This window comes from Lynx rufus, unplaced genomic scaffold, assembly GCF_022079265.1.
Source record: "Lynx rufus isolate CCGP_SWC_20201006 ecotype Redwood Valley unplaced genomic scaffold, mLynRuf1.p SCAF_7, whole genome shotgun sequence".
NCBI classification, from domain to species: domain Eukaryota; kingdom Metazoa; phylum Chordata; class Mammalia; order Carnivora; family Felidae; genus Lynx; species Lynx rufus.
In genome coordinates, this window is record NW_025814889.1 from 76,506,712 (window position 1) to 76,533,372 (window position 26,661).

Genomic DNA, 26,661 nt, shown 5'->3' on the forward strand with positions numbered 1-26,661 from the left:
TCCCTGGGGCAGGAGCATCTTGGCTCCCATCCCACTTCTACGTCCCGAAAGGGCAGAGCAGACCCCAAAGGCAATAGGAGGGCTGGGGGCTACATCTGGCTTTGCCCCAATGATGTTTCATGAAAGAAAGAGGAAGCACAAATGGTGGCTGCTCACGCAGGACTAGAATGATGAGCAGAGTCAGAAGGACAAAACCCAAAGGAGACCAGGAGAAAAGCATGGCCACGAGAGGGACAGAGACCACAGAAAGGGCCACAGGGCCCAAAGGAAAGCCTCCCTGTGTAGGAGGGGCTCTGAAAAGTCATCCGGTCTATCCACCTGCCTCTGGGCAGGAAGTCTGTTAAAATACTGCAAAAAAAATGAACACAAGGCAGCCTTGGAGACAAAAGTCCTAAAGGAAGAAGTGAAGGGAAGGTGAGCAGCAGGTAGGTTGGTTGGGAGCTGGTCTTGGAGCAGCTGATGGGGCAGAAAGCAGAGCCAGAGGGAAACAGACATGAGGGCAGGAACTGATCACCCAGTGAAGACCAGGGAGCTGGGTGAGGGACAGTCTTGCCCAAGAGGCTGGGAGGAAGGGCAGAGTGAAAAAGAGGAATGGAGGGGGCCCCTAGGAGGGGAGTGCGGAGAGGGGAGAGCTGGAACCCCAGATGGGGTGGGCACAGCCGAGGGTGATGTACTTACCCAGGACAGATTGCTGGGCAGAATCAAGGAGACAGAGAGGACAGACCAGAGACAGACTGGCAGGCAGAGGGCAAGAGAGCTGAGCCTGGAAGCAAGAGTGGAGGGAGGAGCAATGAGCACTCACCGCTGTCACCCACGACCTGGACTGGGGGCTAGGATGGGAGGCAGGCGGGCAGAGCGAGAGCACACATACCGGAGCACAGACTGGCGCGCAGAGCGAGCGAGGCTGTTGGTGAAGGGGGCTGACAGGGCGCTGGGTGGCTGCAGGTCCTCGATAGACCTGCTCCAGGACCGGAGCTTGTCAAATGCGCCATCGTCACCACTCTCCAGACCCTCAAAGTCAAACCTGGAGCAGGAAAGGACACACAAGCGCACGTACAGGAGAAATTCAGTGCTAAGCCCCCTGGCAAGCCCACCTCCCCCCCCTTAGACCTCTAGGGCAATGAAAAGCAAACAGGGCAAGAAGAGCAAGCAGAGTTGGGCAGCAGAGACCCAACTCTGGTCAGGAGAGCCACCAACACAGGACAAGGGCAGTGCAGGCACAGGCAGCAACCAGGAGGAGGGCCGGAGGACATGGGAAGGCTGACGCAGGTGAGCTGCTGCTCCCCACTGGCCGGGCAACTCCAGGAGTGACCTCTTCCTGGGCCCAAAGGGACCCAGGGAGCTGGCAGTCTTTCTGCACTCCTGGCCTTAGACAGGGCATCCCAGAGAAGCTGTGGCTCCCCATGGAGAAGCTGCCCTGTGGAAGGGTGGTGGGGAACAGGTCAACTGCAGGTCTTGCTGGCTGGCAAGCGGCAGCGGCCAAAGGGGTGCCCTGCAGTGGCCCAGTTGGTTCTGAATTGGGTTCACGAGGGCAGGTCTGAATGGAAGGGAATGGGGGTCCCAGCCAACCTAGAGTGGGACAGTCCTCTATGTTCAAGAGTACCATGGTCCCATCCCAGCACTGGTTTTTAGTGACTGGGTTTTCTGTGGTTCTACTTGAGACTTCTAGGTTTTCTGGTATAGAGGCTCCTTGGGCTTCAGCTTCCCTGGGGGAAGAAATCACAGGTCGAGGGTGTGGACTGGGGTCCTTAGTGCCTACAGGAGTTGGGACAGTTTCTCTGTCACTTTCTACTTCTGTGATCACCATCAGCAGTTTGGGAGTGTGACCAGGGCAAGGAGGGCAGCTTGAGGTCACAAACCCATGGGGCACTGTCTTTTACAAATCCCCACATCTGAGAAACAAGCCCCACTCTTCTTTCCTGTCCTCCTCCCCCAAGCAGGTCATTAAGGACTGAACAAGCATCTCCTACAGGCTCTTCCCCCAAGGAACCTTCTGCTCAGACATGCATAGCCCCAGGGTCAAAGGCACAGAGGCCAAGGCTTTCTGTAATGAGAAATGATATCTGCAGATATCTGAATATTCCAAAGGGGCCAGAGCAGGCTGCAGAGTCTTGACGATCAGATGTTCGATGGGCTCTCAAGTAAACATCAGAGGAGTCTCCCTGACAGGGAAATTTGCCAGTGGCTTGGCAGTGGCTTCCCTCAATCAATAATAGTATTCCCTAGCACTGGTACATGCAGTTTACAAATAAATGCCTTCACCCAAACTCTATCCGGCTTCACTCTTTTCCTTTCAACCCTTCTCAAAACACACTTTCTTTCCCCTCTACCCTCTTCCCTCTGCCCTGAATCTTTCTTTCAAAAACAGAGTCAAAGGCACTGCTGTGGACACTACTATACTGAGGATCCAGTGTATTTTGGTTTTGAGCAGCTGGGATTTGATTGCTTTTCAAATGAGATAGGCTTATTTGGAAAAATGATCTACATCTTTTTACTATAAAAGCTCTGAATTTAAAAAAAAAATCACTTCAGCAAATGTTTTTCATTTCTTTCTATAAAAAGAGTGGTTTTTAAAGGGATAGGAGGATCATGAGGCATGAGTTCTGCAGGAATGGGAATGAGGACTAGGCCACTCTTGATTTTAACAGGGGGTGACCTGGAAAAAGTGACAGGTCAAACCTAGGAGAGGCATTAGTTCAAACCCCTAAAGAGAGAAGACTGAAGATCTGCTAGACAAAGGAGAATGGCCATGGGCAAGGACAGTAACAACAAAAGTGAAAGTCTAGGCTAGGACCGAGTCTCAGAACTGAGGAGTTTCCCAGGACTCGGGACTTTTGGTGCTAACACTGGGAAAAGCCCTGGGCAAACTGCGATGATTAGTCAGCCAAGGGCTGACTTAAGTCTTGGGTAGAAGTCTGAAGTATTTATTGGTCATCACATGAATGATCACTATAATCCCTCTTTCCATATATTCAGGTAATTATGGTAGGTTACACTGCCTTAAATAATCATAATTAACACTAAAGTGGCCAGGGCAATATGGACTTACTACGTTCCAAACACCACTAACTGCTTTACACACATTATCGTCTAAACCTTACAACAACCCTGGAACATGGATCTCCTTTTATAGAAGAGGACGTAAATATGCTTGAGGTCACATGGATAGTAAAGGACATAACCGAGACCCACAACCAGCTTTGTGGTTGTCATACTTGAAAGCCCTCGTTTTCTTCACCACCTCATGCTGCCTTCTCATCTGTACCAATTCGCTTAGGGCTACCTCCAACCCCCAACCTGCTTGAAAAAGCCTCCTGAATACTTCATTTTTAGTTTGGGTCAAAGGTCATGTCCACTGCTCCTAGGGCCCTTCAGCAATGACCTGGAGTAACCCTCTCGCATCTCACATTTGGAGACCCAAAGGAGAATCTTAAAGACAATTTTCCAAAGGAATGAATCCCACCAGGCATCTCTCCCAGAATCCAGGACGTTTCCTTTGACTGCTCTCAGCCTGGAGTCTGGATCCTTTGAGTTCTGATCCCGAGTGCCCTTTCCGTATCGCTCTCCTTCTGTTCCCCACCTGGCATTCTTTGCAGATCCCAGACATCCCCTTGGCTGCCTGTCCATTCCCACACCATTGCCTGGGCTCTTCGTCTTGGCCTGGGATCTCCATTCCCATCTTCACTACTGCAACCTCACCCCTCCTAAGCAAATCAGAATGGGACTGTGTCCTCCCTTGTTGGTCCTGAGCCCTGGCCCCAGGGTGGTACTCACATGACAGAACATTGGGCAAAGGACAGGTAATCCACCAGCACATCCAGGCCTTTGTTCTCATCATTCAGAAACTCTCGCACCCACCTGCAGATAAAGGAAACATAGTGGAGGGGTCTGCTAAAGTGAGTCGAGGGTGAGGAGGGGCCTCTGAACCAACACCCACTCCTGAATCCTCTGGAACTTAGCACCAGGCTGGGAAAATGCTGAAGTTCAAAACCCATGGCAGACTCATCTACGGTCACATCACTGGCCTAGACCTCTGCTAGGTTGGGGAGCCAGGAATGGGGAAAGGTACAAGGCCTTTCAATACCATGTCAGCCAAACAAGCTTTCAGGAATCCTCTCCTAAATGGCCAGGGACCTGGCTCAATCATTTTCTGTGTCCTTGAGGTCTAGCACAACACTGGGTGCACTGTCCCTGCTTGATGTTTATTGGCAGAATTATGGGGAGGTGGGGAGGTTTATCAAGAGCATTTACCACAGGCCGCTGTGCAGAGCTATGCCTAATAACATCTCGCAGGTCCCCAGTTTGACTGAAGTCTCAGTCAAAAGACAGGCGGGAGGGGTCAAAGAGAAATCTGGAACAGAGACATGGTGGGCCAAAGGGGCCTTCCACCAAGTTCAAGGAAAGATATTTGGGACCATAGTGAGCAAAGAGAGATATGTGGGGATTCTGTGTTTAGTTAGGGTGAGTTTGGCAGAATAGGAAAAGGATGGGGGAATAGTCAGGGACTCAAGTAACTCTAGAATGGCTATGACCACTCAGAGCCAGACTGAGGACTCGGGCCCCTTCAGCCAGAGAGGCCGGAATGAGGACAACAAAGATCCTAAAGACAATGGACCAGGCATTTCCATCTTTCTGCCTTCAGGCCTCTTGGCCTAAGATACCCCTGGAAGGAAATTCAAGAGCCGATCCCAGGAACACTGTTACAGGACAGGTTCATTCCACAGCACAGAGAGATATAAAACTCTCAGGACAAAACCCTGACTCTCCTGAGCGTTCTGTTCCCTTGGATGTCTGGGGCTCTTTACTGGCCAGCTGTACCCCACAGCCCTGCAAGGCCACGTCTCCCCCACAGCTGGAACACCAGCGCCATGTTTGCTGGCCACACCCTGGGTTACAGTGAGAGGCTGGGCCAGAGCACCAGGCTCAGCTGAGGCTGACTGACACCGGAGCTGCCTGAAGTTAGCTTCCTCTCTGGGGGCCGACAGGCCTCCCGTTTCCTGTCTGTCTGCTCTCCAGCTCCCCACCCCCTTCTCATTTCCTGTCTGAGTCTACACTGCTATTTTCGGGATCTTGACACTTTGAGGAGAGGTTAAAGGGCACTTCGGCAAGGGAGAGAAACCAATACAAACCAGAGAGAGGAGGAGCTGGTGAGGCTCTGGAATCCCACTTCCCAGCCTGCCCCGCTCCAGGGCCTGAGTTCCCATTGGGCTGCCCCTGCACACCCAGCTTCAGCAGGCCCTCGGGCTGATCAGGCTATGACAGAAGCAGGATCCTCCTCTCCCCACCTTGCCCTGGGCTCCCACTGCCCTGGAGCATTCACACCCCAGCCTGACAGCCTGACAAACTCTTCCTGCCCAGAAATCCAGGAAGGAGCCTGGCCCTCCCCACATGATTACCACAGCCTGGCCCGTCCCCACAGACAACAGGAGCTCCTAAAATGCCAGACACTATGCTCTTCCCTGGGAACCAAGGGCCAGGTCCAGACCTCTGACTTGTGTGCCAACTGCCAAGAGGCCCCAGGCCTGGGAACCGTGCTGCTCTGGCCCCGGCCCCTGGCCAGGGGCCAGAGAGGCAGGCACCAGGTAGAAGGGGTGAGCAGAAGGGAGTGTCGCACACTGCTCTGTGGCCCTGTCCCGAGAAGAACGGGCCCCCATCCTCATGCAGCTAGACTTACTATGAAAGAAAGGAGGGCCTGAGAGGGAGGGGAGGGGAGAGGAGGAGAAGGCCCTGTGGTAGGGTGCAGGGTGGTAGGTGGGATCAGGAGCTGCCATCTGTTTCACTCTTGCCTTCACACACAGGGTAGCTGACGAGGCCTTGTCACTCTTTCCCTGTGCGAGGATTTACCAAATAAAGCCGGAGGTTTAGTTTCCTAGCATGTCAGCTTTCATTCTGGTTCGTGGATGAGGTGTAGGAGCCAATTCTGGCCACCAGGCACAGCTCCGAGGCCAGGAACTATCCCTTTCCTGTTCTCTCCTGTGCCATTTCCCCTGTGATGGCTGCAGCAGCTGGCTACAAACAGGTAGCCTCTATAAGAGCCCCAGGCAGACTCAGCCTGGGGTGAACAAGTGGGCGGCTGTTGCGGACAGAGGGGGAAATGCAGATGATGTCATCTGGCTCATTCTACCTCTGCTCTCAGGAAGCCCAGGACCCTGGAGATGGCACCTGCCCAGCCACCCCACCCCCACCCCAGGCTCAACTTCTCACTCATGCAAACTCTCAACATTTGTGCCAGGCCCTTCGATCAGGATTGTAGCCCTGCCTGCAGTCCAACATCAGGTATCCCTCACTATCCTTTGTGTACACACACACACACACACACACACACACACACACACACACACCTTTCTCTCACTCTCTCTCTCTCTCTCTCTCTCTCACTTTCACTACATATACTCTGATTGGTTATGGTTTTATACAACTGAGACCACTGCCACCTTTCATTGTCCCTCAGGCATTAGCCTTCTGCCTGTTTAGCAAGTTCTGGTTCCCCACTCAGAAACTAGAAAACAAGACTCACGCAGTTCCCAGGGGCCCCATCAATAGGTTGGCAGTACCAGGGTCTGCAGATACAGAAAACGTTCAACTCCTCGCCCCCACTGCCTTAGATCTTCTTCCTTGGTGCACTAGGAAGCTTCTTCTGCTTATGAACTAAGATTGTCTCATAATCAAGAAAATAATCTTCTGGGCACCAAACAGTCCAGGAACGAGGTCTCAGCTACCCGATGTAATATGCTCCCCCATTCCTAGCATTCTCTGGGCTTCCCTTGGCCCAGCCCCAGGCCACAGGCAGACTCTAGTCTCAGCTGCTATGGGAATGTCTTCTACTCAAAGCCACAGGCTGAAGACCCCAGGAGAGGCCCCAAGCTTGCCAGCAGCATCAGTCAGCAGCTGGCAGAGCTGAAAAGAAGAAAAGCCAGAAAAAGAACAGTCTGAAGCTCTGGGGAACCAAAGCCATTCAAGGGGCAACTGTGCCTGATGGCAGGGAAGTAAACAGGCAAACCATCCTCAGAAGACACCAGATCCTGATGGCCGATTCGGACTCACCCAATGTGGTTGGTACGAAGTGAGATCTCCAGCTCCCTCAGTACTTTGGTTGACTCCTGAACTCTCCTCCTGAACTTCTGTAAACATGGAATTTCCTGTCACTATTGGAGGCCCCCAATCCAACTTTGCAGTACAAACAAAAGGGGTAGAAAAGGAAAAGGAAGGGATACAAGAGAGCGGTTATAAGCCTTCCCTCTGTTATTAGCCAGCCACTCTGGACCCATGGCCTCGAAACCCAGCAACCAAAGTCCCATTGCTCAGAAGCAAATGTCCCACCCCGAGTCAAAATGTTTGCACCCAAAACCCCATAGGAGTGTAAGGGACAGCAAGGGGGGGGCCTCCCTGCCTCACACTTCACCTTCCGAGTTACGCTGGGGTCCAAGAAGCTCTGGAGTTTCTGGATGTAAGTGTGGGGAGGATTCTTCACCTGGAACCGCTCCTGTGAGGGAAACACACGTGTGTGCACAGACACCCAGAGTTCTGAGGAGAGCGCTGAGGAAGTCGAACACTCATGGTGTCCAGTGTGAGGGGACCAGCCTCCTAAAGTCGTCACCTGGCCCTTAATATCACCTAAACCATAGGTTCTCTTCCTTATTTTCAGGTGCTTCCCATCTATTGCCATCTTCCCCTTCTCCAATTAGTGATCTCTGAGCCTAAAATATTTTTCTATGCTGAAAATTATTTTAAGAGCCTGCTGCTTGATAAGATGTGGGGATTACAGAGCTGAGAATAGCACCCAAAATAAAGATACAATTGAGAAACGGTGCCCACTGCCTAGCTAACTGATGGGCTGGGATTAGGAGGGCCACGGAGAGAGGAGCTAGGCCTTGTAGAATGCAGCTTCCTCAGCCCTGAAACCCAGACTTGGGACCAGACTGGCGTCACAGTACTAACACATTCAGGGCTGCAAACACACTTTCTGCTCCTTGCCCAGGCCCCGGGCCCTGACAATTCAGGCAACCTCAAACGCTGAAGCCTGCTTTTGGTGAGGTCATCCCCCAATCCCCTTCCACACAGGGCACAGGACCATACCCTCCCCATTTTGGCCCAACCCCCGCATCTGACCCAAGAGAAAACTCAGGGAAAACTCTTAAGCATTCTGGTCCTGTTAGGGCCTTCACAACTGAGATATCTGAAGAGTTAGTGGGGGACGGGAGGGGGGAGGAGCTGCAGAGGGTCCAGGAGAACATAATGTTAGGAAATAGAAACTAAACACAAAATGAAAGAAAAAAGAAAGGTTTGAGAAATGCTGAAATTATGTGACCTAAAAAAGACTGGAGACATTATCAATTAAAGAAACTCAGTACCAACCGGCTACTGTTCTGCAATCCCCAAGCTGACCGTGCTCACCAGCTCCGCTTAATGCAGAACACATGGAAATGGGCCTTCCCTGGAGAGGAGGGGACTTGGGCTAGGCTCTCTGAAGCATAATTCTACCAGAGGTCGATGATTTGGGAGACAGTGGAGCATAATAATAGCACAGATGGAGTTGGCTCCAAGTGACAGGCAAGGTACTGAGCCTTGGGGTTCTTCATCCGTAAAACATAACAGTGCCTTCCTTGAGGGTTTTTGTGAGGACTAAACGAGATACTTCAGTATATGTAAAGTCCTCGGTCCACAAGAAGTACTTAATAAATGTTAGCTATTATGACTCTGCTCAGTGCTTGAAAAGAAATAATAAATTTGTGACAAAGCTGAAGACAAAGTGCTGGGCAAGCACGTGGCCTACATCCTGCACCAGGTGCTTTCATACCCCAGGAGGTAAGGAAGTAAAAGCGGACTCTCCTGGCTGTGCAGACAGGCCCATCTGAGTTCAGAACCTCATGGCCTGTGGTCTCCAAATGTGTGCAAGGGAAAGAACCAGGCCATGGGTGTTGGTTCTTGGTTCTGATAATCTCTATGTTCTCTTCCAGCTTGAAACACCATTCATGTTGGGGAGCTTTCCATCCTCATGTTCTGAGATTTGGGAACATCAAGACTAGGGGGCTGAGTCTTCTCATTCCTAGAGGCCTGTAAATAATGAGAAAAGGCAGGTCTAGGGCAGAGTGAGAAAGAAATGGTCCTTCGGTCTACCCTGCCAGGCAGAGCCCTCATCCTGAGGAGAGGCAGAAACAGGGTCTGTGGGGAAAACTACTCCACTCCTCTGCAGACAGACAGACAGCCAGACTTACACAAACTTCCTCAGGCTCCTGCCCATCAGGAAGAAATCAAGACAGCTCTTTGTAGGAGTTAGAGAGGAACTTGGCCTACCAGCCCGGTCTCTGTTGGGAGCATCCTCTTGGAACAGAAAGCGAGCATGAACCGAGGTGAAGCCCAGGCCAGAGTTTCTCGAGGGACCCCAGGGCTATGGTCAGTGCCTTTGGCCCTGCTGCCCTGTCCAGCCCAAGACACAACCCCTGCTTCTGGACCTGCCCCAAACCTCGTACCTGGTCACAGATCAGATCCCACTTCTTCTCATTGTCATACTGCCGCAGGAGCCGGGCCTTGTCAGGAGGCAGGTTCATGGAGCTCTGAGGAGAGAACCTGAGTCAATGGGCTGAAAGCTCCCTGCACCCAGAGAAGAGAAAGGCTGGAGCATGCATGCCTTTTCCCTCCTGGACCCCCCAGCTTCACCCTCACACTCTGTGGCTGATAAGGAAGGCTCAGAGAGGCAGGGCAGTCCATCTGCCTCCCCTTCATATTTAATTCAGTTTGGTTGAGCAATGTTTTCCAATTTAGTGAGCCGAGATTAACTTTATTTTAAAATGAAAACAGATTAAAATAGAATAGGCTAGAAGATACCAGAATTAACTGCAATGTTTCATGAAACTTTTGTTTCTTTTATGTCTTAAGTAATTTCATATACATATGCACACATAGAAGTCAGGCCATAACATGTGTTTCTTAACATGGGACAAGGCAAAAAAGTTTGAAAGCCACCTGTCTAAAGCAACACATTTCTTTTTTTTTTTTTTTAATGTTTATGTATTTATTTTGAGAGAGAGAACACAAGTGGTGGAAGCACAGAAAGAGAGGGAGAGAGAGAATCCCAAGTAGGCTCCACACTGTCAGCACAGGGCACAGCATGGGGCTCAAACTCACGAACTGTGAAATCATGACCGGAGCCAAAATCAAGAGTCAGATGCTCAACTGACTGAGCCACTCAGGCGCCCCTAAGGCAGCAACTTTCAATCTGCTTTTCCCCCTCAGCCTGAGGGATGGGTGGCCTTCCTGCATGGTGCATAACTGAGGGTGAATCCTGGACCAGCCACAGCCCGTGTAGATGCTACGAGTCTACCCCTTTTCCCCATACTGGGATACAAATGCATGAGAAGGACCTTAGCGTGAAGATAACTGCTAATTTTTCTAAGGAAATAATTTACAAAATTTCAGTACTTTAATCATTAATAGCAAATTACTTGTGACGTACCTTCCAATTAATTAAGACACAATAAAATGTCCCACCCCCTTACTGAAAGACACTCTAACCTAGACTATGGAAGGGACCAGGAGTCATTTTCTTTTGCTCACTACTGTTTGCTAAATGAATAAAGAAAGAATAAAGAGTGAGGGAAGCCCAAGGCACCCATGATCTATCCCCACACAGGCTAACAGTCCTACCTTCCCCTCCTTTACCCCCATCCAGTCAAGCTTCTCTTCTAACCAGTGTGGCTGCCTTTGTTGCAGGTCATAGCCCTTGCCTCTAAAGGCAGATCATTGCACCTGCCCCCCACCCCATATTCCTGAATCAAATATGATCTCTTACCTGAAGTACCATGGCTGTTTGATAACCCACAGGACTTCCCACAAATCTGACTTCTTCCCTCAGCACACTGCAGGCCACCTGAAAGGCCTTCCTCTCATCTTTCTCTCCCTTACTTACTGCTCCAAGTTCAGCTCTAACTCCCTGGTCACCCAAGCGTGACCACTGGGTTACATCTGCCCACTCCTTGACATCCTCATCCCCGGGGACACAAAATGTGTGCACCCACGATCCTCGGGAGTCACATAGGCCCTGCATTATTCCAGAAGAGTGGGAGTATCCTGGGAGTCGGCCCTCCATATTCTAAGAAACTGAAAGAAAAACCTTAAATATCATTTATTTCTGTTAGATTTATCTATTATGTATTTATCTACACACATACTATTAAACTAGTTATACACTCTCTTAACCCCTAAAGGACTGTGTCTATTCATATGGTCTCCAACCCCTGATAATGTCTAATACCATGATAGGCACCTAGTGGAGAGTAAGTGGATGGTAAACCTAAGGTTAAGACATCCTGGTTCTGAGTAATGGGCCCAGCTCCACTACACTTCAAAAAAGGAGTACGGTTGAGGGGCGCCTGGGTGGCGCAGTCGGTTAAGCGTCCGACTTCAGCCAGGTCACGATCTCGCGGTCCGGGAGTTCGAGCCCCGCGTCGGGCTCTGGGCTGATGGCTCAGAGCCTGGAGCCTGTTTCCGATTCTGTGTCTCCCTCTCTCTCTGCCCCTCCCCCGTTCATGCTCTGTCTCTCTCTGTCGCAAAAATAAATAAACGTTGAAAAAAAAATTAAAAAAAAAAAAAAAAGGAGTACGGTTGGGATTTTTGCTCAGTGTTTAGGAATATCAAAATGGGGCAGGGGAGAGAAGAAAGAAGGGGAAGAGGATCACCCATCATACCCCTCCTCATGGTTTCTGCTGCCCTGCTAGTCTGCCTGAACTCCTGCAGGAAAGAGGGGCTAATCAAATCCCCCTACTGCTGATGCAGTAGGGATGGCTGGCTGGGCAAATACAATCCCGAATGTTCTCTCTGCAACTCCTAGGCTAATGGCCAATATCAGCATGTCTGTGTGGAGAAGAGGACAGGGGCAAGAGGCCACAACAGAACAGAGACCCAAAGGTTGAAGGTGAGCTCAGACCAATGTCTCCCTCTTAACCACAGCCAGGCTGCTGCTAGCTAAGCCTAAGTGAGACCAGAGCAGAAACAGACCTCAGGCCTGGTTCTGGTTCTGTGCACATCTTGAGCACTTCATTGTCTTCTGCCTGTTTCTCCTAAGTCTATGCCATGGAAATAGAAAATAGTTGTCTCCCCTGGAAGAAAGTGACTGGTGGAGAAGGCGGTGCGGGGTGGGGTTGCCGCTACTGTGGCAGACATCACATCCTGTCTACACCAACTTCCTCAGCCACCCACTATCAGCTGCTGTGGCCTCGCGCATCCCCACCTCCCCAGGTGAACTGGGGAGGAAATGTCTGGTGCCCCCAGGGCTTCGGAGACGGAACAAAGTCACCCCCTTTGGGAACCCTAGCCTAAGAGCCTGGAAAAGGCACCTCAGGGACCTGGTAAAACTTTAGATGCCCAGGAGAGATGGCCTTCCGGAGTATGGACACTGGTGGCAAAAGCATGAATCAGCTGTGACCACAGGCCCACAGCCTCCAGTCTAGAGCTTTGTGTGGCACTTTCTAGACAGTGATGCTGTCTCTGTTTCTCTGCTTCTGTGGGGCCCAAGTGTGATGGGGAAGGAAGTGGGTGGGGGAATTCCCTCAGCCTCCAGCACTCCCACAAGAAATCAGTCCCTGGCTGTGGGGTGGGAGCCACCCACCATGGGTTTCTCTCCTTGCCAGACAAAGGCATTAGGGCTTCTGACTCTAATCAATAACGTGTGTGAGTCCAGCAGGCTTCTGACGTCTTGAGGAAGGACAACTTCCTGAGTTCCGGGGATAGCCAGGGAACAAACCTGACATGTTCCGGTCTCAAAGGTGTGTTTCCTTGACATTTTTGTTCAGTGGTTCCACAGAGACTGTGGGCTCTCTTAAGGCAGCAGCTAGGCTAAATTCTTGCTAACTCCTCACTGAAACCCTTGCTGAACAGAAAGGGGGTGCAGCTGTCTTGGAACAGAGGCACCAATTGTGGAGTCAGAGAGCCCAAGATCAACTTTGGGCTCTTCAAAGCTCATCCATAAAACAGAGATAATCTCACTACTTCACAGGATTTTCTGAGGATTAAATGATAAATATTTTATGTCCATATGTGTCTGGAACACTGTGGGTGTTCAACAGTTTTGTTCCCCTTCCTCTTGAGAATCCGGTGTAATGTTCTAACATCCCAAGGACCCCTCTTGGCTTCTCGGTCGTCTCTGTCTCTGCCTCTGTCCCTCCTTCAGCACTGCTTCTCAACGCTTGGGACAGAGTAATCCTTTATACCTACCCCCACCCTCTCAGCCCTCCCATCCCTAAGACTAGGAGACAATTATATACCAACATCCTTGAGGAGGGAGGGGGAGACCCCAGAGAGATGGAAGGAGAAGAGGAAGATGAACTCACACCGAAAGCAACTCTGAGACTAATTCCTAAATCAGAGCAACCAGCCAGAAATCTAATAATAAAAACCTATAACGGGAAGCAGCAGAAAGGGGTGGGTCTGATGCTTCTCCGGCAGGGCTGGTCTGGTTGACTGCCAGTTTGAGGTCAGGCACAGAGCCCTGATCAGTGCCTAACCCCCTCCTGGGTTCTGTGAGAGCAAGGGCTCAGTCCCTCCAGCAAGGCTTCCTGACTCCCCACCCACCCCCTGTCAGCCCCAGTGAAGCCAAGGAGGAATGAGGGGGCTCTGGTCACAGAGGTTCCCTTCCCTTTCCTGCTCTGTACCCCTAGCCAGTTAGCCCCTCCTCATTTCCTTCCCATAGCTGGGGAAGGGAAATGCCGGTGGGGTTGGAGTTTCCTTTGAAGGTGTGGGTCTTGCTCTGGGACTCACCCCTGACTCTGTCAGTCTCCTTGGGCCGGGTCTGGGGAAAACCCAACAAACAGAAATAGGAAGGACCAAAAACTCCTGTTTCTGTTGGTCCGTCAATCATGATAAATCTTAGGAACAGAGACGAACGCTGGCCCAGCTCCTCTGAGAGGCATGAAGAGAGATGTCTGAAATTTTCCTGTGAAGGGGATTCTGGAGTCTTTAGGGAAGGCAGGTAGGGACTGTTTATTCTGAGCAAATATAGAATGTGGGCTGGTTTTCTCAGTGTTTTCCCTCTCAGAACCACCTCCCACCAAGTGCCTTATGGCTGACACTTCTCCCAAGTATGGTAGCCCCAGTCCCCGTGCTCAGCCCATGGAGGATGGGGAGTCTGAGAAGCTGAATCTAGAACTTCCCCAGAGATTAAGTGAAGCACTATCCTGGGCACCACATGCTGCTGAGCCCCTGGCCACAGCTGCCAACAAGTCCTCTTAGGCACCCACAGATCAGCCCATTGTACAGATGGGCAGAGATAGAATATGGTAAGGAGGCATGAGGTTTGGGAGCCCAGGAGACTGCTGTAGGAGGAGCTGGAGCACTGCGTTCCCGCCCTGTGTTCCCGCCCTGCATTCTCTCACAAACCAACAACTCTGCCCAAGCCAACAGCAAAGCAAGCAACACCAGGCACAAAGGCCCAACCCCAGCTGCCAAAAGGACAGAGCACTAGGAGTGGCCCAGCCTGCCCTCCACGTATCTCTACTGGTGGGCAGCAGCCACAGCTGTGGCCAGCTGGGCATCGATCCCAAAGGGCAAGAGCCCAAGGAGGTGGGAGGTACCAGCTCTGCCGCCTCAGCCCCCTTGGCGGCCACAGCCAGCCCTGCCGCAGTAGCAGCTCCCAGACAATGAGAGTTATTTTCAGCCAGCGCTTTAACACAAGCCAGCTGGCCAGTGTGCAGGGCGGGAGCCCTCCACCCAGCCCGCCCAGACGGCAGGCAGGCAGGCAGGCCGGTGGCCCAACCCACTGCCTACGCTGCTGCTGCTGCCGCCTCTGCGTCACTGTTTATCTTCTTTCAGGACAGCTCCTCCTAAACTCCCCACCCCCAAACTACAATCCTGTCAAAAAGAAATAAAAAGTCAAACTAAAACTCAGAGTTTGATCAAAGATCCAAGAGCTAAAGGGAAGAAGGTCCGGAGCAGCCCCTCTACATCCCCTCACTTTTCCCCAGTCCCGTAACTGGTGGGAGTAGTGCAGGGGAGGAAACAAACGGATAGGAGGCCAGGTCTCACTGCAGCCCTTACGGACCAAACAAACTTGAGCCTGGTTTTGCTGTCAAGTGGGAGACTGCTCTCCTTGCCTCCCTCCCATCCTCTTTCCAGAACTCAGGTATGGAGATAACACTTGAGACAGCCTGGAATGAAATGGAGTCAACTGTAAAGGGTTCTGGGAGAAGAACCGTGTCCTGTGGCAGAAAAGCAATCACAAGATGGATTCAGGACACTTGGCTGCAGGGAGAGGTGGGGGTGAACGCTTCACTCAGCCCCCTGCACATGGGAGAATTCGAGGATAAGAAGAGGTGCATTCTAGGCCTCCAGCCCTGGTGCTGCCTCAGGAGTGCAGTTCGCCTCTGTTCCTCATTGCCCTCGGGCTGCAAGCTCCTGCAGGGAGCTCAGGCTGCAGACATGCAACACATCTCTAGCCACACACGGCTTCCTCTAGGCCCCAGCTGCCCTATCACACTTAGGGGAAATTTGCTGGGGCACCTCACGACAGAGGACATCAGAAAAGTAGGTGCTCCTCGACTAAATGTTTGTACTGGGTAGGTACTAAATGTTTGTACTGGGTAGCTTTCTGGTTTTGTTTCCTTGGAGCTATCGCTCTGGGGATGAGCTGCCAGGGGAAGGCCAGCTTTCACAGGCTTGGAGCCCTGACTGGAGAACGTGCTTCTGTGGTCACTGATGACTCTATAACCAGAAATGACTTGCTGAGCAGTTATGGGCCAAGTCCCTGGGCAGCCTGGAGGAAAAAGAGATGGGTTCACCAGATGTCTCAGGCTGAGCTCTGCAACTCACACCAGGGAAGTCAGAGGAAGGAGAGGCCCTAAAAGGCCAGCATCAATCAAAGAGGTAGCTTTTTCCCAATATAACCGTACCCCCAAGGCCTCTTCCTAACCCTGGAGGACCTTTAGATTCGACCCTGGAAGGCAAAGGAAGTTGGCCACATCCCGAATGCCAGCAAATCCCCAATTCCACCTCTGCCACACTGTTGGCCTCACACCTGATGTCAGGTAACCTGGCCTCCAGACGCCAGCTGAGGACATCCCTTATGGCCTATTCGGTCAAGGAGCACACAAGCTCACATAGGGGAACTCATGTTAGCTCTTCCCAACAGAGCCCCCAGGCCCTAGCTAAAAAGCTACCGCCACAGCAACCTGATCTGTCTGCTGGCTCCTCAGCCCCTCCTCGCGGTTAGCCAGACCCACACACTCCCCAGTTACGCAGAATGGAAACTATTCTGCTGGGGGCAGCTAGATTTCCAAAGCTAAGGAGGCTTGAGACAGAGAGCCTCACATTCTTCCTGTGGACAGCCAAGGTGCCCCCTTCTCCTCATGATATTCTGCCCTCCTGCCTGGGGAGCCCTGATAGGCAGCGCTACCTCTCAGAGGACACAATACTTACATCCCACAAAGGGCATTTTCCTCTCTCTCCCCAGACCACAGCCTGTTACTTACCGAGACTCAACGCACATCCCTCCCAGGGCCTCTCATCCATACCTTCCCTTCCATTCCCACTATCACCATCAGATAGGCCCTTATTGTTTACTCCTGACCCTCTGGGATAAACTTCCAGCTAGCATCCCTACTTTCAGCCCTCCTTCTCCTCCAACCTGCACATGGATGAAATTTCTCAACTTCTCAGCAACATAAGATAAACCATGTCTCTTCTCAAACAAGATATCTTCTCTCACTTCTTATCATTCACAGAAGAAAACCTGAACTTTGGCATGCTGCTCTTAACATCTTAAAATAAGAAAGAGATTCAGAGGTGGGATTCTGCCTGGGTTGGCTCTGGCATCTCTGACCAGCCTTGTCCTCTTCTGGAACAGCCACTCTTGCTTATAGTTGGAGTTGCTTGTAACTGATGCTTCCCCAATCTCCTGAATCCCTACCTCTTACTGACTCAAAATCCATCAGCTCCGTGACCACCCAGCCTAAAATAATCAGCCCCTCTTCTGAGCTCCAAAGCATAATCATATGTGAAAAACGATATGGCAGAGACCTGCTTGCTATGCCCCAACTTCTTCTCCTCATGTTCCTTAGTAATGAATCTCCAAATTTCAGTTGAGCAGTTGGCAGCCCAGCATTGATATATTTCTCATCTTCCTTTGCATTTAGGTATAGCTATGTGACCTGTGGGACATAAACAGAAGTAGTGTGTATGATTTCTGAGAGCTGTCATTAAAAGGAGGGAGCATACTCTTCTTTTCTCCTTTCTGCTTCCAGCTGGTTGAAATGCAGAGGTAATGGTTAGAACTGCAACAACTACTCTGGACCATGACGTGACCTTGGAAATGAAGTCCAGATGGGTGAAGCAACAAGAAAGAAAATACCTGGTCACTGATATCATGGACCTCAGCACAAATTAAATGTGTTCCATATAGTGTCTTTCATGTGTGTGTTTCCTCTACTCACAACTAGAACATGAATTTCTTGAGGGTAGGCATTATGCCTTTTCCTTTTCTGTTTTTTTTTTAAAATGTTTATTTATTTATTTTAAGAGAGAGAGAGCATGAGCAAGGGAGAGCCAGAGAGAGAATTCCAAGCAGGTTCCACATTCAGTGCAAAGCCCAGTGCAGCGCCCCATCCCATGACCATGAGATCACGACCTGAGCCGAGATCAAGAGTCCGATGCTTAACCAACTGAGCCACCCAGGCACCCTGCCTTTTCCTTTTTTGAATCATGTGCAGGTGCTTAATAAGTAACTGATCCTGCTACTACCTCTCTACCACCAACTTCTTTTTTGGCCCTTGGTAATTTTTGGAGGGGATTATCCAACTTCTCACTACTGCCCTTTCTACTTCCAGGTTCTCTCTCCTATAATCTGCCTTATCTACTGTAACACAAATCACTTTCTTTAGATGCTGCAGCTCTCTCAGCAAGCTCCCACTCCTCATGCTGAGTTTAAACTCTGTCTTTCAGTTCATGTCATAAATCTGAGTCATTTCCCTGCCTTTCTCTATAATTAGACTCATCTTCTTACAGCCTGCTAGACCACAGGCTCCTGAGCACAGGGATTACCACCAGAGGGATCACTACCAGGTTGTTTACCACTGTAGTAGGTGCTCTATAAAGACTGGGCAACTTCAATTTCCCCATACATATACTCCTCTTCTTCCTAGATTTAAGTGTTCTGCTCCATGACACCCTAGAGAGATCATTCCAAACTGTCAGCCAAGCCTCTTCTTCTATTAAGAACAGGTGAAATCCCATCTTTTCTAGCAAATCTTTCATAAGTGAAAGTGGGAAGGTTACCCACCACCACCCCAACAGTGTCTCCACACATTTACTAATGCCTTTAAAAATGTATTCATAGAGCTGTGATTTATGGCTAATGTCTCCTCACCCTTTCTTGGACATCCAATAAATATCCTATCACAACCTCAGAGCGTGGTTAAAGCAGTGAATGATGAGCCACACTGTCCTGGCATGAATCCTGGTTCTACCACTTACCAGTTATGTAGCCTTGAGAGAATTTAATCTCTATGAGATGCAGATTCCTCATCTATAAAATGGAGGTAAAAATAGTATCTACTTCATAGGGTTGCTATGATGATTAAATAAGTTAACATATGTAAAGCATTTAAATCAGAACCTAGATAGTAAATGTTACATATAATGCTAGTTACGTTTTTTGTTTGTTGGTTGGTTTGTTTGTTTGGGTTTTTTATTCAACATTTAGCTGGAAAACAACTATATGCCAAGCACTAAGCTAGGAGCTGGGAATATAAAAATAAATAGGGCAGGATCCCTATATTCAGGAAGTTTACATCCAAAGGGCAAGGTAGATAAGCAAACGAGGGTGAGTGTAGGCAGCACTACTGTGAAAAGCTGCACATGGGCTGTAGGAGCCCAGGGAGGCAACACCTAACTGGAGAGGGTGACCAAGGAAGGTTTCCTGGAAGAGATCCTACAGGATTTAGTCTTTTTTTTTTTTTTAATTTTTTTTTTTCAACGTTTATTTATTTTTGGGACAGAGAGAGACAGAGCATGAATGGGGGAGGGGCAGAGAGAGAAGGAGACACAGAATCGGAAACAGGCTCCAGGCTCTGAGCCATCAGCCCAGAGCCCGACGCGGGGCTCGAACTCACAGACTGCGAGATCGTGACCTGGCTGAAGTCGGACGCTTAACCGACTGCGCCACCCAGGCGCCCCAGGATTTAGTCTTAAACATCAAGCAGGAAGGACTCAGGAAAAGGCAATGAAAGAGGGGAAGATGGTGATATTCTAGGCAAGGAAACAGCATCTCCATGACCTGGAAGCACAAAACATCATAAAAAGTCCAGAAGTCCCTAAGTGATTTGCCATAATGAAATGATGGTGTATAGGAAGAAATTACAGTAGGCAGGGAACAGCCAGAACATAAAGGGTCTTAGGAGCTAAGGTAAGTAGGTGGCTATGAATAGGATAATAATGATACTACTATTAAAATGAAAACAGTAATAATAAGCTAATAACAAGCTAACACTGATTCACAGAACTGTGGTAAGAACTATATATGAATTATCTCACTTAAGTCTCACAACAACTCTATGAAGTTGGGACTAGCATTTTTCCCATTAAAAAATATATATATATATATTGAGAGGAGAGCGAGCAGGGGAGGGGCAGAGAGCAAGTGAGCAAGAGAGAGAGAGAGAGAGAGAGAGAGAATCCCAAGCAGGCTCCACACTGTCAGCACGGAGCCCGATGCAGGCTCACGAAACATGAAATCATGACCTGAGCCAAAACCAAGAGTCAACCCTCAACCAAATGAGCCACCCAGGCACCCTGCATTATTCCCATTTTATAGGCGAGTTAGCAAAGGCTTGGAAGGGCTGTGGAACTTGCCCCAGTTCACAGAGCAAGTATGTGGTGGGGCTGGGATCTGGACCCAGGTCTGACTCCAAAGCCTGAGTTTGTAACCTCACACAATGAGACAATGAATTACATTAGCCCTTCTCTGTGCCTTTTCAAATTGTACGCATCCTTCAGGGTCAATACAATCAACCTTCCTCATGGAACCTCCCCCAAACCACCCAGATTTCACACTCCTTCGTCTGAACTTCCTTGAGGTTTTTTGCCCTTCACCTCCTATTGACAATCATATTCAGTCACACCTTCAACAACTCTAGTGTCCTCTATGTTATCACACACTGTGCCAACTGGAAGACATGTGTTCCTTTGTGATAACTCCTACATATTTACAAAGAAAGGGGAAATTGCAATTGATAAACATCTACCCTAGGCCAGGTACTGTACTAGATCCTTCAACTACAAGATGTCATGGAAAAACCACTTCTCTCTCATATTGTTATTCACCTTTCACATTCTGTGTTATTTCCCAAACTACATTGTAAGCTCCATGAGGGCATGGACTTTGCTTTGAACACGCTTTTCCTAAACAAAAATGTGTGGCACCCAGAACAAGTTTAATAGGTACTGTGGGCCACCCACGTGGACAGCGGAGGCCAGCTGGGGGCAGCACTCCATCTCACCCAGTACACTGGCGACGGACCCGGCTCCGGCTTTCCAGGAGTCTCATTATAAATCCAGGAGCTTATTACCAAACCGTAAAACTTAATGAATCCCTTCCTACTTCCAGACTGTATGTGGGAGGGGCATGACTCCTGCTTTATGGAAGGATAAACTGAGGCCCAACAAGGGCACACATCTGTCACAAGTCCTATGAGCTGGGGAGAGGCACTACAAGTCTTCTGTCTCTCCTTGCTTTCTCAATTGCTCTCAAATGGGAGTCTGTCCTCAGTGCTTCGGGGGGGAGAAACAATAATGACTCCGGTATGCTCTTGATCGAAGCTGTCTTCCCAACATTGTCCCCCTAATGCCTTTAAGGCCAGAGCTTGACAGAGGTGCCGTAGGTGCCCACACCCCAATTGCACCTTTGAGTGCCCCAGATTTTTTACATCTCATTTGACTGTCCAGCTAGGAAACACACACACACACACACACACACACACACACACACACACACACAAAAACAAAACACAACATCTCTCAGAAGCCTTCTGAAAGTTCCCACCCCATGACCCAAAGAGATCCTGAATCTTCTCTGCTTCTTGCGATGTCTGGCATCCTAACTGCCATATTCACTCAGGGCCACAGATGGGGAGGAGAATGTTACTGAGCACCTCTTGCATGCCAGGCACTTTTCTCACATAATCTCCCTTACCGCCTTCAATAACCACTGGAGGTAAATGTTATGCCTGTTTAATTGGTGAGAGAATTAAGAAGCTGAAACCAACTGGCTGAAGATCACACAGAACATGGCAAAACTCAGATTCCAATCCAGATATGTGGCCTCCAACATAACTTTTGCCAGGATGGCTTTTTCTACCATGTCTTGCCATCTCTTTACCAAAAAAATGAATAAATATAAATCTCCATTCTAACTTGGGAAGGTCCACCTGGATTTGTCTGACTGGCTTTGGTTGATTATTAAACACTGCTTCCCTGGCCAGCGTGACTGGGGTAAAACCAGCTAAACAAGGTACGTGTGCCAGACGCCTAAAGTTCAAGACTTCTGTCTCAGAGTAAGAAGGAGACCACACAGCGCAAAGAGACAAGGGAACTGCCTTCTTGGATACCACGTGGTGACAGTTCCCTCATATATGAATGGCATTTAAAACATTCAGAGTGCTATTGGAGCACCTGGGTGGCTCGGTCAGTTAAGCATCCGACTCTTGATTTCAGCTCAGATCACGACCTCACGGTTCGTGGGATCAAGCTCCGCATCAGGCTCTATCTACCCTGGCAGCACAGAGCCTGCTTGGGATCTCTCTCCCTCTCTCTCTCTGCCCCTTTCCCCCTCTCTAAATATATACATGAACATTTAAAAAATAAATAAACACTCAGAGTGCTACAGATAACAGCGTGGGCTTTGAAATCGGGGATGACCTAGATGGAATCCTGGTACTTTTTATGAGACAGTGGAAAAGTTATTAAATTTCTTTGAACCTAAGTTTCTTCACCTATAAAATGTAGATTATAGTATCTACTTCTTATAAGAATTAAATGAAGGGATGAATGAATAAATGAAAAGGATTTTGCATGGTGCCTGGCACGGGAGAAGAGCTCTGTAAACAGTAACTGGGATGAGCAGCTCCAGGAGTTAACTTCTAAGCACTCATTCAAAATACAATTTCATAGCTTTATAATACATAAAAGTGGGGGGCACCGGGGTGCTCAGTCAGTTGAGTATCCAATTTCGGCTCAGGTCATGATCTCATGGCTTGTGGGTTCGAGACCTGCATCGGGCTCTGTGCTGACAGCTTGGAGCCTGGAGCCTGCTTCAGATTCTGTGTCTCTCTCTCTCTCTCTGCCCCTCCCCTGCTTGTGTTCTGTCCATCTCTCTACCTCTCAAAAATTAATAAACATTAAAAAATAAATTTAAAACAATTTTTTTAAATACATAAAAGTGAGACTATGTAGAGTGGAACAGTATAGGTTAATATATCTATTTATACGTTTCTTAATTCTCTAGGTTAAAGCAGTTGCACACACTCCCCTTTGAAAGATAAGACCGAGACACCATCGGTCACCCAGGGGATTCACAGGAAAGCTGGGACCAGAATTCAGGGAGACACAAATGCGTCACTGACTAAGGCACCCTGCTGAGTGATTCCTCTAACTTTCTGGAGATTTTGCTAAGCTGACTTTAGTGTTCCACCTTATCTCAAATCACTTCCCCATTGTCTCCTGACTTCCTCAGGTTAAACCTGTAGTGTGCAAACCTGAGGTCTGATTTCTACCACAAATCTCTATTTTTGGCCCCTTCAACTAACCACTCTTCCTAGCGGGTCTGTCCTCTCCTTGTGATAGTGAACACGTCCTAGTTGTTGTCCCTCCCAGTCACTTAAAGGGCTGTGCTGTCTGTGGGGATACAGAGAAAGGCATGAAAATGTTTCAGGCCCAATTTTACTTGACCAGTAGACACAGATGACTGTCAAATACTTATTTCCATCCTAGACTTCTCCTTTGAGTTTCAGCTTTAAATATCCAACAGTCCATTAGACATTCCACCTGGACTTCCACAGGCTCTTCAACTTCATGTGTCTCACACTGGCCTTATCACTTTTCCTTCTATGTTATTTTCTCTCCTATGTTCTTAACCAGTGGAACCTCCATCTAGCTAACCTAGCAAGCTAGAAACCTGGTGTCATCCTGAATTCCTCCCTTGTCCCTCATCTCCATCTTCCCAATGTCAAATCTAATCAATTGTCAAGTCCCCTCAATTTGCAGGGGGGTGGGTAGGGAGAGAGGGAGGGAGAGAATCTCAAGCAGGCACCATGCCCAACACAGAGCCTGACCTGGGGCTTGATCCCACAACCCTAAGATCATGACCTGGGCCAAAATCAAGAGTCAGACACTCAACCAACTGAGCCACCCAGGCACCCCAAGTCCCCCAAATTTAATTTTGGTAACTATCTATCGAGTCTGTCCCACGGTCTCCATCACACATACCAGCCCTGGTTCAGACCCACAGCCATCACTCCACTACCAAGGCCTCCCACTCGGCGGCCCACCTCCAATTCTGATTCCCACCCATGGCTGCCAGACTGACCTACCCACAACTCAAAATCTGACCATGCCACTCTGTACAAAAAGTAGGAAGTATAGTCCCTTCCGCACGGCATTCAAAACCTCCTTACGACTCTTGTCTTCTTTCCCACCACTCTGCCCGACACCTTACAATTCAATGACTTCAAGTGGCTGCATGAGGATTCTCAACCTATCTGCTCTGCCTCACTATGCTGCCTCTGTTCATGCTGTCTCCTCTACCTAGAATGCTTTCTCTCCTACACTTCTCTCCAACTCCTAATTATCCCTTTAGCCAGCATAGATTTCCTCCCACAGGCAGCATTCCCTGAGCCCCACCTCTCCTCTGTGCTCCCCAGATGCTCCTGCATTATCTATACCATTGCACTTCCCAAGCCGTATACTGCAATTATATGTTTAGTGTGTTTGTCTCCCCCTCTAGACTGAACTCCTGGGGGCAGACATGGTCTTAGTCATCTTTACTTTTCTTAACACTTAACATAATTTTAAGTGCTCAATAAATGCTTACTGAGTGAATGAAGGCTAGGCTGCACTCAGCAAATCTCTGAGGGCTAGCATTGTGTCCTTCTCCCCTCTCCGGGCAGGGATGATGACACCTTAGCCATTCTCAGTTCACAGCCTCAGAGGCCCTCCAGAGCACTGACGGGAATCTTTGCCTGCCTTGCCACAGAATAAGGATGGACTAAGCTGCCTGCCCTCTTGCTTCCAAGACAATCAGAAGCAGCTGGTAGTATTTTTATAATGTTATGACACCATCTTGATATTTCCCTGGGCATCTGCAGCAACAGGTCCTAGATGATTCCTTTACAATTCTTGGAAAGAATCAATGGAGAAGCCAAATGCCACTAGACACTGTCTAGCTGGCTACCCCTCACACCTCCTGAGCTTATGCTCAAAACTTTTAACAAGAACATTCTCGGGAAATGACAAGTAAATGCCTTGGGAGCTCACCAGGACCAGTTGTTCCATAAAAGCACAGATTCTTACTTCCTTAGTCACCCATGATGCCAGCAGTAATTAGCCAACCCAAAGGGAGCGAGTAATAGCTGCTATTGGACCATCATTCTGGAACTCATGCCAGATGCATTGGAAAATAATCTGCAGACGTGAGCACTTTACAAGGGATTCACCAAGTGCCCTGACTGCCAGGGCCTGAGGATAATGAGTGCTTGTGTGATGCTGATTCCGCTGAGCAGTGAGTAAAAACAAAATAACCACAACCACAAACGAGAAGCCTGTCCAAAGTAAGGGGCTCAAGCATATTCTGGACACAGAAGGTTTAAACAAAGACACTCTTCCCCAGTTAGCTCTCATCCATCCATTCTAGAACATTGTATGGGCCTCACTCTAAGGCTGCCACTGAGGGGAGGGGAGTATGTGATCTCCAATCTACAAATGAACCCACATAAGAGTGGCCCCTACCACCCCAGGGTTCAGTACTGTCCCAGGAGCACACGTCTGGACCTGGGCAGGCTTATGCTAACTGTTCTGGCCTTGCTAAATGCCCCAGTCCAGAAGGCTCTTAAAGTCTGATCCTTCCATGGCTGTATAAGAAATGAAATGTGCTAAAGGGCAGGTCAAGGGCCATGCCAGTTCCTAGAGATCCTAAGGCCTTTGGATAGGTCATGACAAGGCCAACGTCGTGAAGTGGTAAAGCAAGGTGGCTACCGTGTGGTGGGCAGTTCAGTGATTTTACCACTTGAGGTACATAAAACCAATCCCTACCCATCAACAATAATTCATACTTCTTGAATATTCTTATTGGGTTCCTTAATACTAAATCCCTTACTTTATGAGGTTAGTGGTCTTAGAATATTTCTACTTAAAATTTATTAAGCACCCAGTATCCCAGACACTGCCCTGGATCCTTTACATATGTTATTTAATCCTCACAAAATCCCTAGAAGTTAAGTATTATTATCCTGATTATATAAAGAAACTAAGGCTCAAGGAAGTTAAGGCCCTGGCCCAAGGTCACAGAGATAATAACTGGCAGAACCAGGGTTCAAATCCAGATTCATTGAGCCCAAAAGGTCTTGCAAAAGGCCTGGCTGAGTAGGCAAAAGGAACCCCTGAACTCCCTTCAGTTTCCTAGGTCAGATTTCTTATTCTTCCATTGGCTAAGAACACATAGAATGACTTGAGGAAATCTTGAGAATCAGGCCTGAGGAGCCCTTGAAAGACAAGTAACTATTTATAATCAGTGAAGACCCTGCCCAGCCCTGCGAACCGCTCTGACAAGTGGATTGGGGAAAGAGACGACCACAGGCTCTGACAGGGACCCACCTGGGGCTAGGAACCAACTGTGCCTCCAGATGAATGCTAATCTGACCCTTGTCCAGACTCGCTGTGCTGCCAGAGGGAGCCCCCTTCTTGAGACACACTCCCTCAGGAGCTGGGATCCAGAGTCTACAGAAAGTAGACTCTTCACTTTCTCTTATACCTCATCCCCCAAAAGTGCCTTGCCACCTTATCTAAAATATTGCCCCTATAACTCTTCTTACCTTCTTTTTCTCCATGGCACTTACTGCTACCTAACATTACACTGCATACCTATACATTTGTTTATTGTTCACCCCAACAGCATGAACTCTGCCAGGCAAGTTTGTCTCTCTCATTTACTATGGTATCCCTAGTGTCTAAGATACAGAGCACTCAATAAACTTTGTTGAATGACTGACTGAATGAATGAATGAATGAATGAATAAACAAATAAAGCATTTAAAAACTCTACTTCTATCCCAGTGGGCTACATAAGAAGACTGAATAATATTGACTTTGCAGGAAGCCCCATCAAACCTGCTGTTGGACACTTACATCCCTTCCAAATATCCCCCTAAAGTTTTGCACAGCTCACCCCCTCAGACCCCCAAACCCCAACCCTCCCCAGAGCAGGTACTAAAGGGAGAAAATGGAGCAGCTCCTAGGGAGGAGACACATTTCTCCTCCACTTAAATACAGCCCAGGACCTCTGCAAATTAAAAGCTCCCTCTTTACTGAATCCACTCAGCTTTAGTTATAGGTCGCACTTTTTATTTTTGTAACCAGCCAACCCGCCAAATTATAGGCTCAGGCCACTGGCAGGCACGCCAAACACTGAGG

General features: G+C 49.0%; 1 protein-coding gene across 3 annotated transcripts in view; it reads right to left on the reverse strand.

Moving 5' to 3' along the window:
• FMNL3 (formin like 3) overlaps positions 1 to 26,661 on the reverse strand; it is a 54,440-nt gene that overhangs the window by 13,003 nt on the left and 14,776 nt on the right. For 2 of the 3 annotated variants that reach the window (XM_047066259.1, XM_047066261.1), the window contains exons 2-6: positions 9,471 to 9,554; positions 7,403 to 7,483; positions 7,045 to 7,121; positions 3,775 to 3,858; positions 872 to 1,024 (exon numbers count right to left, since the gene is read on the reverse strand). In XM_047066259.1, coding sequence (XP_046922215.1) covers positions 872 to 1,024; positions 3,775 to 3,858; positions 7,045 to 7,121; positions 7,403 to 7,483; positions 9,471 to 9,554 — 479 coding nt within the window. The remainder of the gene's footprint in view (positions 1 to 871; positions 1,025 to 3,774; positions 3,859 to 7,044; positions 7,122 to 7,402; positions 7,484 to 9,470; positions 9,555 to 26,661) is intronic. The other variant, XM_047066260.1, reaches the window with a different exon arrangement.